Source organism: Alosa sapidissima, chromosome 5 (assembly GCF_018492685.1).
Source record: "Alosa sapidissima isolate fAloSap1 chromosome 5, fAloSap1.pri, whole genome shotgun sequence".
In the NCBI taxonomy this organism is placed as follows: domain Eukaryota; kingdom Metazoa; phylum Chordata; class Actinopteri; order Clupeiformes; family Clupeidae; genus Alosa; species Alosa sapidissima.
This window is the reverse complement of record NC_055961.1, coordinates 10,106,843-10,123,820: the sequence shown is the minus strand read 5'-3', so window position 1 is coordinate 10,123,820 and position 16,978 is coordinate 10,106,843. Positions and strand designations below refer to the sequence as shown.

Sequence of the window (16,978 nt, the reverse complement as noted above, 5' to 3'; positions counted from 1 at the left end):
TCTTAGGAGGTTAGCCCTATAGAGAGAAACTAACGAGAACAAATCATGAACCTAATCTCCTTCCAGCAACACATTAATGGGTCTTTAATCCGTCTTAATGTAAACATTTACAACAGATTGTGACCCCGTTCATTTTACAATCCCATGCCGTGACCTCACTTACTTAGTGTGTTGACACAACATCACTGCTTATAAGTACCTCTTATCCAGACGCATTAAAGGAGTTTCATAAATTGAGGGCTGACAAGGACAATAAATATATCAAGTCACATTTGATAGAAAGATTAAAACATCAGGTAGACAAATAGAGCTACAGACAAAGATAGATCTACAGAGAAATAGATAGATTACATACATACATACATACATACATACATACATACATAGGCCTACAGTATATACGCATAATGACTATACCAAAGTCCTTTTGGGCAAGTCCCTCCACTCCGCGGCCATACTGCAACGCTTTTTGGGCACTTATCGGGCATCCATTTCGGCAGAAATGCGCGTGCGCAAGGCTTCACGACACCAATCTTGGTCCAGCGGCAAGATCACAACACATGATTGACACGATGTCTTCACAACACACCACATTATTGGCTCAATGTATTCACAACACACCATATGATTGGCTCAATGTATTCACATCACACCACATGATTGGCTCAATGTATTCACATGTCGACGTTTTGCTGCGGAAGGGGTGTGATATGTGTAGACAACTGCCATATTGGTGTTACAAACTAACCCCATGCATTTCTATGGAGGATTTTTTGAGTGCTGTGTTTCCTCATTAGAACACGTCTCTGACTATACTATATACTATAATGTAATGTCCATAGGGGCCACTGGGTGGCAGAAACCTTGCTTCCATGCTTAAAAAAGTAAAATGAAGAACAAAATGGCTATTTTTTATTACTTTATTTCAAACATATATACAGAGGAGCAAGTCAAATGTATGCACTGCGGTATACAACAACTTCTGCTTGATAAGGACATCACGGTGGCTTGTTAGCCTGATATCCTAATTGTATGCATTATTGTAGTGAGATCAATCATTCAGCAAAATCTATAGCTTATTATAAACACACACGTGTACACATACACACACACACACACACACACACGCGCACACGCGCATACACAGATACACAGATACACACACACACACACACACACACGCACCACACGCACACGCACACACGCACAAACACACACACACACACACAGACTGGGGCTCTAGAGTGGAGGGTGGTGTGTGAGTGTGAGGCTGGGTGGAGGGGAGGGGATCCTGTGCTGTCTGTAGGCAGCGGGCGTGAGCGCCGCCGTGGTCTGGGACTGCAGGATGTAGCCGCACAGCAGGGAGCCCGGGAACAACGCCCCCGGCGGCAGCTGCTGGGGGCTTATGGGTAATTTGGGGAGGGGTCCGAGGGGCGTGTCATGGGCCGGGGAGCCGGGGCGGGGCATGGTGGCGTACTGGGCGGAGCATGTGGCTCTGGAGTAGGAGGAGCTCTGCGGGTGGGTGTTGAAGTGCTGCGGGTAGGAGACGGTCAGCTGCTGGTCAGCGGCATGCGGGGCGGAATGCTGGGAATGTGGGACGGAATGCTGGGCCTGAGACCTCGCCAGGGTGGGGACGGGGGGGGTGAAGCCGTGCTGGCTGGACGGAGCCATCACCAGGGTGGGGGTGGGCGTGAGGGGGAGGGCATGGCCGCGGCTGGCGATCGGGTTGGCTGGACTGGGCGCTCGCTGGCCGTGCTGCCCACTGCAGTAGACGCAGGGCGGGTGCGGATGGGTGATCGGACGTTTCACGGCTGCTGCTGCGGCAACGACAATGTTCTCCGCTGCAGGATGCTCACCGCTGCCGCCGACAGGCTGGCCGTCACGACACGGGCGCTGGACATGACAGCTGTCCCCTCGACATCGGGGCTGGTCTCCATGGATGCGGTCGCCATGGATGGGAGGTGGACACAAGGTGGCGGAGGAGCTGCAGGAGGCTGTGGTGGTGGTGGTGGTTGTTGTGGTGGTACCGATGGCAACAGAGTCGGAGGTGGATGATGTTTGGCGATTGTAGAGGAAGCAGGCGGAGCTTCCGAAAAGAAGGAGGGCCAGGAAGGCGGAGCCAACGATGAGAAAGGGAACGTAGACAGGATAGTCTGAAGAAGAGACAGACAGAAAGAGGGAGAGAAGCACTATAATCATCAGGCATTTTCTCCTTTCATCATTCATACCTTTGGCCAGAACATGAAGGTCCATTTGTGTGCGTGTGTGTGTGTGTGTGTGTGTGTGTGTGTGTGTGTGTTTATTTGTTTATTTTCCCCCTCTCAAAAAAGTGGTGCACCTTGAAAGGATTTAAAGGGGGGGAAAAGACAAGTTCTTCCTGTGTTCTCAAGCTACTGCAAACACTTCATTTACACAAAGGTGTGTATTATTAGGTCTATTTTTGTACATCCATATGTGATCCTGTGAGAGATCGTGATTGTGCCTGTGGTGTGTGTGCGCTGTGTATGTAGGCTACATATGTAGGCCAGTGAATGGGTTGGTGTCTGTATGCAGGTTTACGTTCATCTGCATGATGTGCAATGTGTATGTGTTTATAAAACACATGATGCTTTCACGTTGTGTAATGTAGTGCTCGGTCACTTTAAAATCAAATTTTCTAGTCTCTCTCCCTCTCTCATTCCATCTCTCAAAGTTGCTTTGCAGTAGCCAAATTGAATCAGAGTTATTATATTAGAGAAATACCTCGCTTCATCCAAAAGATTAACTCCTTGTTTGGCGGTGCAATCTAGAGAAAAGAAACGAACCCTACAAACAAAAACAATCCATTTAGCCTACTTTATGTCTTATCAAAACCTCTCCTTATCAACTCACCTCCAGTGCTAAACTCGTCTGCCACAACCTCGGCCTTACTCGGTAACGTTCGGTCGGGGTCGGAGTCCGAACAAGTTCCCTGGTCCAGTCTGGCGGTACCATCAGAACAACAGTATCGGTATTCACACCTTCCGCAGCAAATAACAGCGCTTTTCATGTCGTCTTTCTCTGGACAGTAGAATCCCTCTCTCCAGTTCCTTCTCTGGTCTGTCCAGCCGTGACAAAACTCGCCGATGGCTGCCACTCGCGTATGAGTCACACTGACTGCCAACACACAGACAGGCAGAGAGAGGAGGTAACTCACTGGAAACATTGGACTTGTGTCTTCGGTTTGCGTTTATCTCTTGAGGTTTCACCACCGGTCAGTCGGTTGGTCGTGAGCCCTGGAGAGCCTCGGTAACGGTGGTTTTCAAGCTCGCGCTTCCAGCAGATTTAGGTTGGACGTAGGCGCCACACGCGCGGGACTAGGCTAAACTCAATTAGCGCTTCACTAAACACTACAAACCTCAAAATTCAGCTTCATGAAACATTGCAGACAAAATTATACATGTTACTCGCACAAAGTTGAACTTTAAAAGTCCCCAAGAAGTGAGTCATCAGTAGTAGCCTACCGTGGCCATTCGTTGCAGTCTTTCTAATGCTTATCATGGGATATTTTTTGGCAAGAAACTAAATTGATAGGATTATCTATATTTGTGTTGACATCTAAGCAATCATGAGAATCGCCTGACCCACTGGGACTGGATTGCTAGAATATGAGGAAACACGTTTTTATTATTAGGCTTACATTTTCAAAATGAGTAGCCTAGTTTATTGATGTAAGACCTTTTTTAATGCAACAAGTTGGTAAAGACATTCACAGGCCTATAGCCTGAACAATTTCATGAGACGTTTCTCTCAAGAAGGGGTTGAAAGAAAAGTACAGTTTTCTCGCACTGTTTTTTTTTTCAGCTTTAAAGGTACACTACAAGACTTTCACCTTGATATAGGCCTAGGCTAACCTTCACGAAGCCAATTTGATGGTAAATGAACTTGTAGCCTAATACGCAAATCGTTCACCTAGCACTACCTTTAACTACAGCAGTGCACCTCTAGCCTGGAAATCGGGTGACTCTATTGGGAAACGTTTGCACTTTTTAACACTTTTTAACATGTTATCTAGCCTTTATTTTACCAGGAATAATCCAATTGAGATTCAGAATATCTTTTTACAGAGTCCTGGCCAAGACAGCAACATAATACTTCCATATTAAAATATACAGTGAAAAACATAACAACATAAAAAAGAAAAAGACGGCAATTTAATATCATCTCAACATGATCACCAGCTCTCAGTAACAGCACATTTGCATTTGGCCAATTATCAGCCAATCAGTATTTTACCTGTTGTTTCTAAAATAGTCGGAAAATGGGTGCTAAATTAATGATTCAACATCTTAATGAAAGCAATAATTCACTCCACCCTATGCAATTTGGGTTTAGGGCCCATCACTCAACAGAAACAGCCTATTGTTTGTTTTTGGCTAAAAGGTTAAAGGCTACCTAGATAGGGGTTCTTACTGTATGTTGGTGCTGTCTTCCTAGACCTAAAGCGAGCTTTTGATAGGCCTACTGTTAATCATGAATTCTTTTATCTAAACTAACACATTTTAATGTCTCTGCGCAACACATTATATTGTGTTCCTTAGAGGACAGGAGCTTGATCTTGTTAATGAATTCAAGTATCTAGGAGTCATATACTTTCAAAGGTCATGTTAAAAAGGTGGCCAATAAAGTTAAATTCAATTTGCAAAACTTTAGGCATTTCTTGACAGGAAAGCTGCCAAGTTTTCTTATATACCGGTAATATGATCTTTTCACATATTGAGTATTGTTTTACAAACAATACAGGTCATTAACTAGCTTAACCACTCTTAAAAGCATTGAAGAAAGCCATAAAAACTTTTTAGTACAGGGGCCTCTGTAAAAGGGGACTGTGTAATACCATTCAGAAGCACCACTTCTGAACAAACCGTATTGTCAGTAATAGGAGGTAAACTCTGGAATAGCTTGCCCCTCCTAACCATATTGTCAGTAATAGGAGGTAAACTCTGGAATAGCTTGCCCCTCCTAATAAGAGTGTGGCCTGCTGTACATTCAACACTTTTAAAACTCACTTAAAACAGTGGCTCCTAGAGAACCACAGATGCACTCACTTTTAACTGCCATACAGTTCATCACCCATACACTGTTAAACTGAATGCAGTATAGAGGTGGATGAATAATGTCTTTGTCATCATGTATTTCTGTTTTGTTTTGTTTGTTTGTTTTGTCAATGTGTGTCACCATTATGTGTATGTTTAATTTATAGTGTATGAGTGCTGTATGACTGCTGGCTGTCTCTATGTTTGTCCTCTGTCACCTGCCTAGGACTGCAGATGAAAAATAGTTATTTTTTGTTACTCTGGCATATTTACATGGTGTCTTTTATACAATGTTCATAAATATACATGGTCCCTATCAAATAAACCAATAAAATAAATATAAAATAAAATGTAGTACTGTAATGGTCTTTTATCCTATAAACTGTGTCATTGTTGGTAGGTAGTCTAATTTTAGAAGATTCTGGATACCAGGATGAGGGTGTAAAAACTTTAAAGGCACTTTCACCGACATCGGGGAATGTCATACATGATTTGCCCATGTGATCGGAGATTAAATTTCCTGGTGGTGACTTTAGGAGTCAGGAGAGAACATAAGTAAGGAAGCAGTTCACATAGTATGGCCATATAAAGAAAAATATACCAATCTCCAACCTGCAATTGTCCAAGGAAGGCCAACCAACACTCTCGTACAAGCTACAGTGATGAGTACAAAAGCTAGAATTATTTACGAATCTTAGTGCTGCATGGTATACTGAATCCAGCATTTTCAGAGAAGATTATGAAAAATGTTAATGTTACTACATTGGAGAATGTAAAAGGAATTGAAAGTAAAATCAAGTCATTTTCATCTTTTTACCATGTTGCCAGGGATGGGCAGTATTTCTAATACATGTACTTAAAATACGTATTTCAAATACAAAATACTATTTTGTAATTGAAACACTTGAAGCGAAAACTATCATTAACTTGTTCAGAAAATTGAAATAGTCTGGCGAGGTGGGGCCACGGGTTGGCACATTCCCGGGATGGACCTGCTGCGTCTTCATCCATTGTTTCGTCCATGGTTTCGTCTCTTATCTAAATCTGACCATGGAGTTGACTTTGGCGGAAAGCTGAAGGTGATTGCTGATAGGCTGTCCCAATCAGTGGTGCCTGCACAATCTAATCACGTTTGAGAGGGAAACAACAAATTGAGGGTTTCCGAGATTTTTCTTTTTTCCTTTTTTTTAGAAGAAGTAACGGGTACTCACGGTTATGGATAGAAATGTAGTGGAGTAAAGAGTACAATATTTGCCCCTCAAATGTACTTGAGTAAAGTCATGAGTACTCCCCAAAAATGATACTCGAGTAAAGTACAGATCCCTCAGAATTGTACTCAAGTACTGTACTAAATGTAGTAAATGTACTCCGTTACTGTCCGGCTCTGCTAAAACAGAAACAGCATTTGTTTCTATTTTGTTTCTGGTAGGAGAGGAGGATCTGTATATTTGTGGCCGAGTCTGTAAGTTCCACCAGGTGGCAGCATTGCTAAGCAGAAGAAGAAAGAGAGTTCACTACATCGGTACACTGTCATGAGAATCCACTTATTATCAGCAGCAGTCACTTTAACCATGACTCCATGGGTCTTGGTTTCACAAATGAGCCATCTCTTAACTATTCTTTAAAAATAAAACATATATATTTACACATTAAAATATGGTAAAAATTGTATTAAAATATAGTCTCATAACTATTCTATAAACATGTTCTCGTAACTATTATATATATAAGATACAGTAAAAAAATGTCTCATAACTATTCTATAAGTAATATAGTATTATCATAATAACTAGTATTATCATATTATCATATTATCATAACTAGTATTATCATAATAACTATTCTATGAATATAATAACGTGGTATAACTATTCTATAAATATAATATAGTCTTTTCTATAGATATAGATATAATAGTCTATAGTCTTTTCTATAGATATTATAGCAGTAACCCTGTAGAGGATGTGAGCGATGAGTCGCTGCCTTCTATAGGGTTAAATTAAACACAGATCTCCTGTTCTCTCTACTGTTCCATTAGACCAGATGACCATATTACAGCACATTACAGCAGAAAGACCTCTGTGTAACGGGGAAGATGCAAATGCTATAGGTTTCTCACTCGCACACTTGTTAATCATTCACACACACACACACACACACACACACACACACACACACACACACACACAAGAATTCATGTGCATAAATAGCACTTTGATATGGTCAGTGGAAGTACGGTGGCTGTACGATAAGAGGCTGGTGCAGGTCAGACACACACACTCTAAATACAGCCTTTGTTTCATTCAGCCGTAGGGGATCAATAAAGTATCTATCTATCTATCTAGGTGAACCGCATTTCACACACACAGCCACACATGAACACGCACACACACACACACACACACACACACACACACACACACACACACACACACACACACACACACACACACACACTCACTTATCTAAAAAAAGGGTCTGGAATGAACCAGCAAGAGCTAGCCTCTGGCACCCATTCACACACAGACATGCACGCACACACACACATACACACGCACACACACATACATAGACACAGCCAATAATATGCACACACACACACACACACACACACACACACACACACACACAAACAGAAACATGTCTGACAGGTTTGTGGACAGGACGATGAGGTAAGTGAAAGACAGAGTGAGAGAGAGAAAAGGGGGAGAGAGACTGGGAGGGGTTTGGGCTTTTGTTGTTTTTCTTTTGTGGATGTGTTTCAATGAGTTTCACTGCATTAGTCCTGTAGACGTACTGTAGTAATTGTGTGGTTTGTGTGGAGCTGCAGGTCGTTCGCATCTTGTCTTGTCACCCTCTTCAGGTAGAAGCTGAGGTATGTGGTAACAGGTACTATGTGGAGGGGGAGGGGGACAGGGCACGTCACAACTCGGCAGAGCACTGTGGCCACACCCTTACACGCACGCACACACACACACACACACACACATAAACACACACACACACACACACCCTCACTTGACTTTGCTCTTGGAGTTTACACTTCTGTTGGACACCGATATCGAGGTGAAACAAGCAATCTGTCGACAGGTATGTCTCTTTACTCTTATTTATCTCTCTCTCTCTCTCTCTCTCTCTCTCTCTCTCTCCCTCTCTCTCTCTCAAACCAACTTAAACACAGACAGAGAGAGAGAGAGAGACAGAGAGAGAGAGAGAGAGACAGAGAGAGAGAGAGAGAGAGAGAGAGAGAGAGTCAACAGGGGCTGTGGACTGACTGTAGATAGTTTAAACAGTTGTGATTCGGAACAAGGAGAGGGAGGTGGTCTGTGGTCCACTAGTGTGTGTGTGTGTGTGTGTGTGTGTGTGTGGCAGTCTGCAGTATACACCTGTCTGTCTAATCTACCTGCTTTTCTGTGTGTGTGTGTGTGTCTGCGTGTGTGTGTGGAGTTGCCTATCACTGGGCATAGCGTAACAGAAACCAAAAATATGGATCAGGTATGTTACACTGTGAGCCAAGAGTATAGCGTTTCTCTCTTCAATCTCTCTTCTCTCTCTTCAATCTCTTTACAAACACTCCATTCTTTCTCTCTCTCTTTCTCTCTCTCTCTCTCTCTCTCTCTCTCTCTCTCTTTGATCTGTTACTATATACAGATTGTTTCAGATCATATACTGTACCTGCGCATGTGTGCTTCCTGGAAATACCTGTGGCTATCTCACAGATACAGAGACAGTATGATAGAGAGAGGGAGGGAGAGAGAGACAGGGAAAGAGGGCCTGTGTGTTTCTGTGTGTGAAAATGTAGTGCAGTTGGCTGTAAAATGTAGCGGAAGGGAGCATTCCTGTGGTGTGTGTTGAAAAGGAGGTCGTGTGGCGGTTGCCATCTCTCCATCAATCTTTAGACCCCCCATTCAGACGCATCCCTCTTCAGGTGCTGTGTGTGTGTGTGTGTATGTGTGTGTTTGTGTGTGTGTGTGTGTGTGCGTGGGTGTGGGTGTGGTGTCTGGTGCTTTTGTATTAATTATAGAATTGTTTTATTTGTCAACTTGTGCTGACATGACCTGTTACATTGTAAGGGTGTGTATTAGTATTTGTCAGTGTAAGAGTGTGTGTTATAGTGTAAGAGTGAGTGTGACAGAGTCAGAGTGAGTGTGGCAGTGTAACAGTCTGTGTGACAATGTCTCTGTTAGTGTGAAAGTGTGTGTTACATTGTAAACATGTGAAAGTGTATGTTACTGTGTAAGAGTGTGTGTTAGTGTAAGAGTGTGTTACATTGCAAGTATGTAAGAGTATACGTTAATGTGAGATCATTTGTTGCAGTGTGTTAGTGTAAGTGTGTGTTACAGTGTAAGTGTGTGTGTTAGTGTGAGACTGTGTGTTAGTGTGTGAGCTCGTGTTATATTGTAAGTGTGTGAGAGATTGTGTTAGTGTGAGAGAGCATGTTAAGGAATTAATTGTAACAAATTATTAACTTGTGGCTTCTCTCCGTATCTGAGTTTCTAAGTAATGCAACTGGCATTTCTGTGCATCCTACTTGCTCTTTCCATGAACAGCTCTCTCATAAAGACCATTGTAAAAATGCTGGGTATCTCCCTGAGACAGACAAGTCCATATGCTACGCATTGCCTCTGCAGAGAATATCTGCTCACTCGTACACACTCTTAACACACTCTAACACACACACACACATACACACACACACACACACAAACACACATAATTCCCATCAGGAGATGTAGGTTAGGCCAGTGAGAGAGACTGAAGGATGTAGAGTGGATTGTGCCTAACGCCTGAGTTATCTATTGTCTGGCCTGGAAACTACCTAAAGCAGCATGAGGGTCATGTGATTTTGGCCATAAAGTGTCCATGAATTGCCATGTTTGTATGAATTGGGGTTTCCCTGGAGTTTGTCCAGAGTTATAATTGTTTTGTTTTGTTTTTACCTTTATTTAACCAGGCAGATCATTAAGAACAAGTTCTTATTTACAGTGATGGCCTGACAAGAAACACAAGCTTCTTGGAACAGAAGGGGAAAGGGGCAGTGAGAAAGGATAGAGAAGCAACAGTACACAAACACAGCTGTGCAGACATACAGTACAACAAGGACCCACAGGGTTAACATAAAACTACTCAGACATACAGGCACGAGCAAAGAACAGGATTACATAAACAGCACAGAATATAAATAAAAATAACAATTATGAAAACATAAAAACATAAAAAGAAAACAATTGATTCAGGAGGGTTAGATGGAGGGGAAGCTGCAGGAATCTGTGAGAAGGTGCGAGATGGTGTCTTTGAAGGCTGAGATGGAAATTAATTTGACCAGTTTGAGGTGTTTTTGTAGTGCATTCCAGTCAACGGCAGCAGCTGACTAGAATGATGCAAGACCGAGCGTGGATCTGGTTTTAGGGGTTGTTAGCAGGATGTGGGACAGAGAGGACCGGGTGTTATATGTGATGGGTTGTTGCAGCAGGCGGGACAGGTATGGTGGTGTCCATTGAAGGAGGGTCTTGTAAATAAGAGTGAGCCAGTGAAAATGACGACGAGTGTGAAGTGATGGCCAATTTACCAGAGAGTAAAGACTACAGTGGTGGGTGTTGAGGGGGGCATTTGTAGCAAAACGGACAGCAGAGTGATAGAGTGTGTCCAGTTTGGCAAGAGTGCCCTTACGTGCAGTTCTATAGATAGTATCACCGAAATCAAGTGTGGAGAGAATAGTCATTTTGATGTGATGAACTGTGTGATGAACTGGTCTAAGATGGGGCTTTGCCTAGTTGAACTGGTGTAAGATGGGATGTCACCCTAGTTGACCAATGACCAGTGTTAAGATGGGGCGTTGCCTTAGAGAGCTTTGGGTTGTTGTCGGAAAGTGTGAAGGTGTGTGTAGGAGTGTGTGATGCAACGTGAGAGTGGATTTTGTAAGAGTGAACTGGTTTGTGATTAGTTAGCTAACTGGAATTCCAAGTGAAATGCCAAAGTTGTGAGTTTGAGACACACTCTCGACACCAGAGGCTCTTGGGGGACTGTGCCAGCATAAAGGGGGGTTCACATTACATGCGCAAACAGCAGCACTGCGCTATGAACTGCCACTGCGCCGAGCAAACGTAGGAGGGCTTTTGCCGCTCTTGCACGTGCCGCAGTCGAAGGTCAACCATGTTACTCGCATTCCTGTACCATTATGGCAGGGATGTTGCGGATTCAAAATTCTTGACCTCCATCTTTGTCTGGAATGAAATTGGGAGACTCCAATTGGGACATAGCGTAGAATAGAATAGGGACATAGCATAGAATAGAACAGAATAGAAACTTTAATTGCCACACAACAATTTTGGGGGTGGGGGATTAATAGCAGGAGGGGATAAAATAAATAAATAAGTAGAGTTGCAAATCTTTAAGAGTTCAGGAGTCTAATTGCTGAAGGGTAGAAGCTGTTGTTGAAGCACGTCGTTCCTGTCTTCAGAGATCTACAGCGTCTTCCAGAGAGCAGAAGTTGGAAGAGATCATGACTTAGATGTGAGGCGTCCCTGATGATCTTGGCTTTTGCCGCTCTTGCACGTGCCGCAGTGACAACTCTTTCTAATTTCCTCTTGGTGCGACTGTCAGAGCTCCCATACCAGACGGTGATTGAAGATGAGAGGATGCTTGCAATGATGGCTTTGATATGTTATGGTTATGGTTATGGTTATGGTTATGGATTTGTCCAAAGCGACACATAAATACAAAACAACATAATAATATTTAAAATTGAACAGGGAACAGATTAAAATGTAGGTCAAATATAGTAAGGAGAATAGTTGTAGTACACAATAATATCAATTCAAGCAATAGCCTAATAAAAAGCAATGTAAAAAAGGGGAAAGGCAATAATAAAACAATAATGTCAATTCAATCAATAATATAAAAACAATGACATGCTAAGACTACATTAAGGAGAGTATCAATAATAAACAATAATGTCAAATTAATTAACAGCCCAATTAAAATAAAACAACATTATATAAACCATAACACATAAGCGCTTAAACAACTAAGTATATGTTGAATAGGAATGTCTTTAGACCCCTCTTAAACGACCCAAAACTACCACAGGAACGGAGAGCACTGGGCAGTTCATTCCACCAACATGGAACCACTGAAGAAAAGAGTCTGGAATTAGACCCAGTTTTCATGACTGGTCGACACAACATACGCTCACCAGAAGACCGCAGTGGGCGGTTGGGGATGTAAGGCTTGATTATTGAATTAAAATAACTAGGAGCAGATCTAGTTAGTGTCCTATAGGCCAAAGTGAGAGATTTAAATTTAATTCTGGCTAGTTTAGGGAGCCAATGGAGAGTAACTAGGAGAGGAAAGGATATGTGACAATGATATCTGACTTCCGAGGTTTCTGGAATACAGCATGAGAGTGTGTTATAATCTGAGCGTGTGTATCTGACATGTGAACATGTGGTTTAAAGACAGACAGGTTAAGCAGGAGAGTGCAGTAGTACACCACTCTCTCTCTCTCTCTCACACACACACACACACTGTCAGTCACCCCAGGCTCAGGTGAAGACGTGCAGATTTCTGATTGTCTCTGATTGAGTGTGTTATAATCTGAGCGTGTGTATCTGACGTGAACATTACACACACACACACACACACACACACACACACACACACACACACCGAAACACACACACACACTCTCATGCAGAGAGATATGAAAAATATTTCATGGTGACCTTTGTGCTCCTGCAGCATGTTCTCTGGGCACGTGGCGGCGTATAAGAACCAGCACTACCAGGAGCTGCGTCGGATGAGCCAGGACCGGGGACAGCTGTTTGAGGACCCGGAGTTCCCCTGCAACAACTCGTCTCTCTTCTACAGCAAGCCTCTGCCTGGCAGAGTGGAATGGAAGAGGCCAAAGGTCACACACACACACACACACACACACACACACACACACACACACACACACACACACACTATACATACACACGCATACACACAAACGCACATACACACTGTACATGTGCACACACACATACTGTATGCACACACACACACACACACACACACACACACACACACACACACACACACACACACACACACACGACACACAGATACACACACACATACTTTCTTTCTCCTTCTCTCCCCCTCTCCCTTCATCTCCCCATTTCCACCCCCTCCATTCCTCCTCTCTCTCTCTCTCTCTCTCTCTCTCTCTCTCTCTCTCTCTCTCTCCCTCTCTCTCTCTTTCTTCCTTTCTCTCTCTATCTCTCCATCACACTCATTAGAACTCCTAAGGGAGTCTGGGTGTTGTCACAATAATTAATGTCATCACTTTCTTTGCCAGTAAGTGTGTGTGTGTGTCTGTGTGTGTGTGTGTGTGTGTGTGTGTGTGTGTGTGTGTGTGTGTGTGTTCACGTGTGTGTGTGTTCACGTGTGTGTGTGTGTGTGTTCACGTGTGTGTGCATGTGAAAGTGTGCTGTTGAGAGAATAATTTGTACTTCTAATGTCCTACAAAAGGAATTTGTGTGTGTTCTTACTCTGTGAGAGTGTGTGCTGTGCTTTTGTTTGTGTGTGTGTGTGTGTGTGTGTGTGTGTGTGTATCAGACAGAGAGAACTTTGAGATCTTTGGATAATGAGTTCAATCAAAGTGGTTCACATCACATTCCTGACATCTACTCAGTTCCTTGAAAGGAATTTTGTGTGTGTGTGTGTGTGTGTGTGTGTGTGTGTGTGTGTGTGTGTGTGTGTGTGTTAAGCACATTAAGCGAGACTTGGTTGCAACATAATGTTTTTTTGCAGAATGTTTCAAACCTTTAGAGTGTTCTACAGGGACCCGTTGGTTGTAAGGGACATGTTGGGAAGCTTCAGCTTTCAGAATCCATTTCAGCTGGAGGTCTGAGGACCTCTAACAATCTGCTGTGTGTGTGTGTTTGTGTGTGTGTTTGTGTGTGTGTGTGTGTGTGTGTGTGTGTGTGTGTGTGTGTGTGTGTGTGTGTGGATATCTGTGCATTCTTGTTTTTGTGTTTGCAGGAGATTTCTATGCATCCCTAATAATTTGTGTGTATTTGTATGTAAGGTCTGTGCATCTTCACTGAGCCGTACTGATACTGTGTGTGTGTGTGTGTGTGTATGTCTGTTGCAGGAGCTTTGTCCAGACCCGCGTCTCTTTGTGGAGGGACTGAGTGCTCATGACCTTAACCAAGGGGAGGTCGGCAACTGCTGGTTTGTGGCAGCCTGCTCCTGTCTGGCCATAAAACCTGAACTCTGGCAAAAGGTGTGTGGTTGGTGTGTGTGTGAGTGTGTGTGTGTGTGTGTGTGTGTGTGTGTGTGTGTGTGTGTGTGTGTGAGTGCATGAGTGTGTGTGTGTGTGTGTGTGTGTGTGTGTGTGTGTGTGTGTGTGTGTGTGTGTGTGTGTGTGTGTGTGTGTGAGTTAGTGCACTGTATGTCTTCTTAACTTCCTGCTTGGCGGCCATTAGCGTGAGGTTCATGGGCTGTTTGTCTTCATAGCTTTAACGAGTCGCCTGTTTCATGGTGAATGTTAAACGTTTACTCTCGCATGGCCTCAAACCACTGTGGACAATAAAGCACATTCTATTCTACTTTAATCTATTTTATTATATGGCTCTTCATAATGCAAGTAGAACGTTCCATTGACTTGAATAGGATTTCCCAAAGTTCTACCGGTCATTATTTTCGCCTAAGGACCTCCAAATAATGACCGCTGTCAATGGCAATGGATTTTCATTCAAAAGTGAAGGCAGACTGTGATCAGCTGTGTTCTAAAGAACATTTGATTCAAGTTCAGCGTGTGTTGCGAACTTTTGTTTCTCAGCAAAAGCCACAACGAATAAATGTAAAGAGACATATCGTGGAGTTTATTTTTTTCATTTTGGCAAGTAGCAGTATAATAAGCGAGATAATGTATAGAACGCCAGTCATTATTGGGAAAATAAGTCCCTTCAGAGCGAAGCAAGACCCCTCCACAGGCCCGTCGGGGTCCGGTTCGCCCTGTCGGGACTTATTTTCCCAGTAATGGCCGGCGTTCTATACATTATCCCTTACCTATTCTATTCTATTCTATTCTATTCTACTCTATTCTATTCTATTGTGTTTATTTCTATTCTATTCTATTCTATTCTATTGTGTTTATTTCTATTCTATTCTATTCTATTCTATTCTATTCTATTCTATTCTACTCTATTCTATTCTATTCTATTCTATTCTATTGTGTTTATTTCTATTCTACTCTATTCTATTCTATTCTATTCTACTCTATTCTATTCTACTCTATTCTACTCTATTCTATTCTATTCTATTCTATTCTATTGTGTTTATTTCCATGAAGACTATCTAGTCTCTGTTCCCATCTTCAGGTTATTCCCAACTGGGGGGACCAGGAATGGGATCCAAAGCATCCAGAAAAGTATGCAGGAATTTTTAGGTTCCGATTCTGGATCTTCGGTGAGTGGACCGATGTTGTTGTAGATGACCGTTTGCCAACCATTAACGGACAGCTCATCTACTGTCGATCTAAGCTTGGAAATGAATTCTGGAGCGCATTACTTGAGAAGGCGTACGCAAAGTGAGTTTAGCACAAGACATCACACACACACTCTCCTCCAAACAAGAGTATGAAAACTGTGACAGTGTTACATTCAGGAGCAAGCACATTTATCAACAAAAAACATTTTCACAAATTGGTAACGTCTTTCACCCCCTCTCTCTCCCTCTCTCTCTCTCATTGTCTCCATCTCTCTCTCCCTCTCCCCCTCTCTCTCCTCTCTCTCTCTCCCCCCCTCTCTCCTCTCTCTCTCATTGTCTCCATCTCTCTCTCTTTCTCCCTCTCCCCTTCTCTCTCCCCCTCTTCCCCCCTCTCTCTCTCTCTCTCTCCCTCCCTCCCTCTCTCTCCTCTCTCTCTCATTGTCTCCACCTCACTTTCTTTGTTTCTCTTCCTCACCCCCCTCTCCCCTTCTCTCTCCCGGTTTCTCTTCATCCCTCTTTCTCCCTTTCTCTCTGCTCTCTCTCTCATTGTCATTCTTTCTTTCTCTCCCTCTCTCTCTCCCTCTCTCTCTCAGGCTTTCCGGCTGCTATGAATCCCTCAGCGGCGGGAACACAGGGGACGCTGTGGTGGACTTCAGTGGAGCCGTAGCAGAAAGCATCGATCTGGAGAAAGTGCCGCTTAGCGACAAGCCGGAGGAGAGAGAGAAGCTGTTTGCTCATTTGCTGAAGGTCAACGATAGGGGAGGGGTCATCAGTTGTTCCATAAAGGTGAATACAGAGATGGAAAGTATCTGTGTGTGCGTGTGCGTGTGCGTGTGCGTGTGCGCGTGTGCGTGTGCGTGTGTGTGTGTGTGTATGTGCGTTTGAGTGAGTGTTTCACATTGTTTCACACAGTTCATTTGTATAACTGAAACTGTCTCTCCTTCTCCCACTCACCCTTCTGTTCTTTCTCTCTCTCTTACTCTTTCTCTCCTAATCTCCCCTCCCTCTCCATCATATCTCCTCTAACCATCGTTCTCTCTCTCTCCTCTCCCTCTCTATCCATCACTCTCTATCTCCTCTCCCTCTCTATCCATCGTTCTCTCTCTCTCCCCCTCCCTCTCTATCCACCGTTCTCTCTCTCTCTCCTCTCCCTTTCTATCAATCACTCTCTCTCTCCTCTCCCTCTATCCATCTATCTCTCTCTCTCTCTCTCGCTCCTCTCCCTCTCTATCCATTGTTCTCTCTCTCTCTCTCTCTCTCCTCTCCCTCTCTATCCCTCATTCTCTCTCTCCTCTCCCTGCTCTACCTGTTCACCCCACCCTCTCTCCATCCCCCAGGCGGACCCTCATGAGATCGAGGCTCGTATGGCGTGCGGTCTGGTAAAAGGCCATGCCTACTCGGTCACCATGGTGAAGCGCGTGCGTGTGGGCCACGGCCTGATA

The 16,978-nt window shown here is 43.6% G+C and overlaps 2 protein-coding genes across 4 annotated transcripts in view; one reads left to right on the top strand and one right to left on the bottom strand.

Annotated features, from left to right (window-relative positions):
• Window positions 1–949: 949 nt before the first annotated feature.
• On the bottom strand, window positions 950–3,491 carry LOC121709075. Its single transcript, XM_042092141.1, has 4 exons — window positions 3,483–3,491; window positions 3,176–3,291; window positions 2,872–2,960; window positions 950–2,153 (listed from the first exon to the last, which is right to left on the bottom strand). The coding sequence occupies exons 1-4, from the start codon at window positions 3,489–3,491 to the stop codon at window positions 1,240–1,242; spliced, it is 1,128 nt and encodes a 375-aa protein (XP_041948075.1). The 3' UTR covers window positions 950–1,239.
• Window positions 3,492–7,838: 4,347 nt separating this feature from the next.
• Window positions 7,839–16,978, top strand: part of LOC121708692 (calpain-5-like) — a 19,407-nt gene continuing 10,267 nt past the window's right edge. Inside the window, exons 1-6 of one of the 3 annotated variants that reach the window (XM_042091509.1) lie at window positions 7,839–7,929; window positions 12,795–12,963; window positions 14,197–14,328; window positions 15,428–15,636; window positions 16,130–16,322; window positions 16,874–16,978. The exon at window positions 16,874–16,978 is cut by the window's right edge and continues 86 nt beyond it. In XM_042091509.1, coding sequence (XP_041947443.1) covers window positions 12,796–12,963; window positions 14,197–14,328; window positions 15,428–15,636; window positions 16,130–16,322; window positions 16,874–16,978 — 807 coding nt within the window. In that variant the 5' untranslated portion in view covers window positions 7,839–7,929; window position 12,795. Of the gene's footprint in view, window positions 7,930–7,997; window positions 8,145–12,771; window positions 12,964–14,196; window positions 14,329–15,427; window positions 15,637–16,129; window positions 16,323–16,873 lie in introns of those variants that run through there. The other 2 variants (XM_042091510.1, XM_042091508.1) reach the window with 2 other exon arrangements.

Excerpts from the sequence above, each read along its gene's own strand:
- LOC121709075 (XM_042092141.1), bottom strand. Across the intron at positions 2,961-3,175 it reads ACACAAGTCCAATGTTTCCA|ACTGGACCAGGGAACTTGTT; the intron begins GTGAGTTACCTC and ends TGGTACCGCCAG. Across the intron at positions 2,154-2,871 it reads AGACGAGTTTAGCACTGGAG|ACTATCCTGTCTACGTTCCC; the intron begins GTGAGTTGATAA and ends TCTCTTCTTCAG.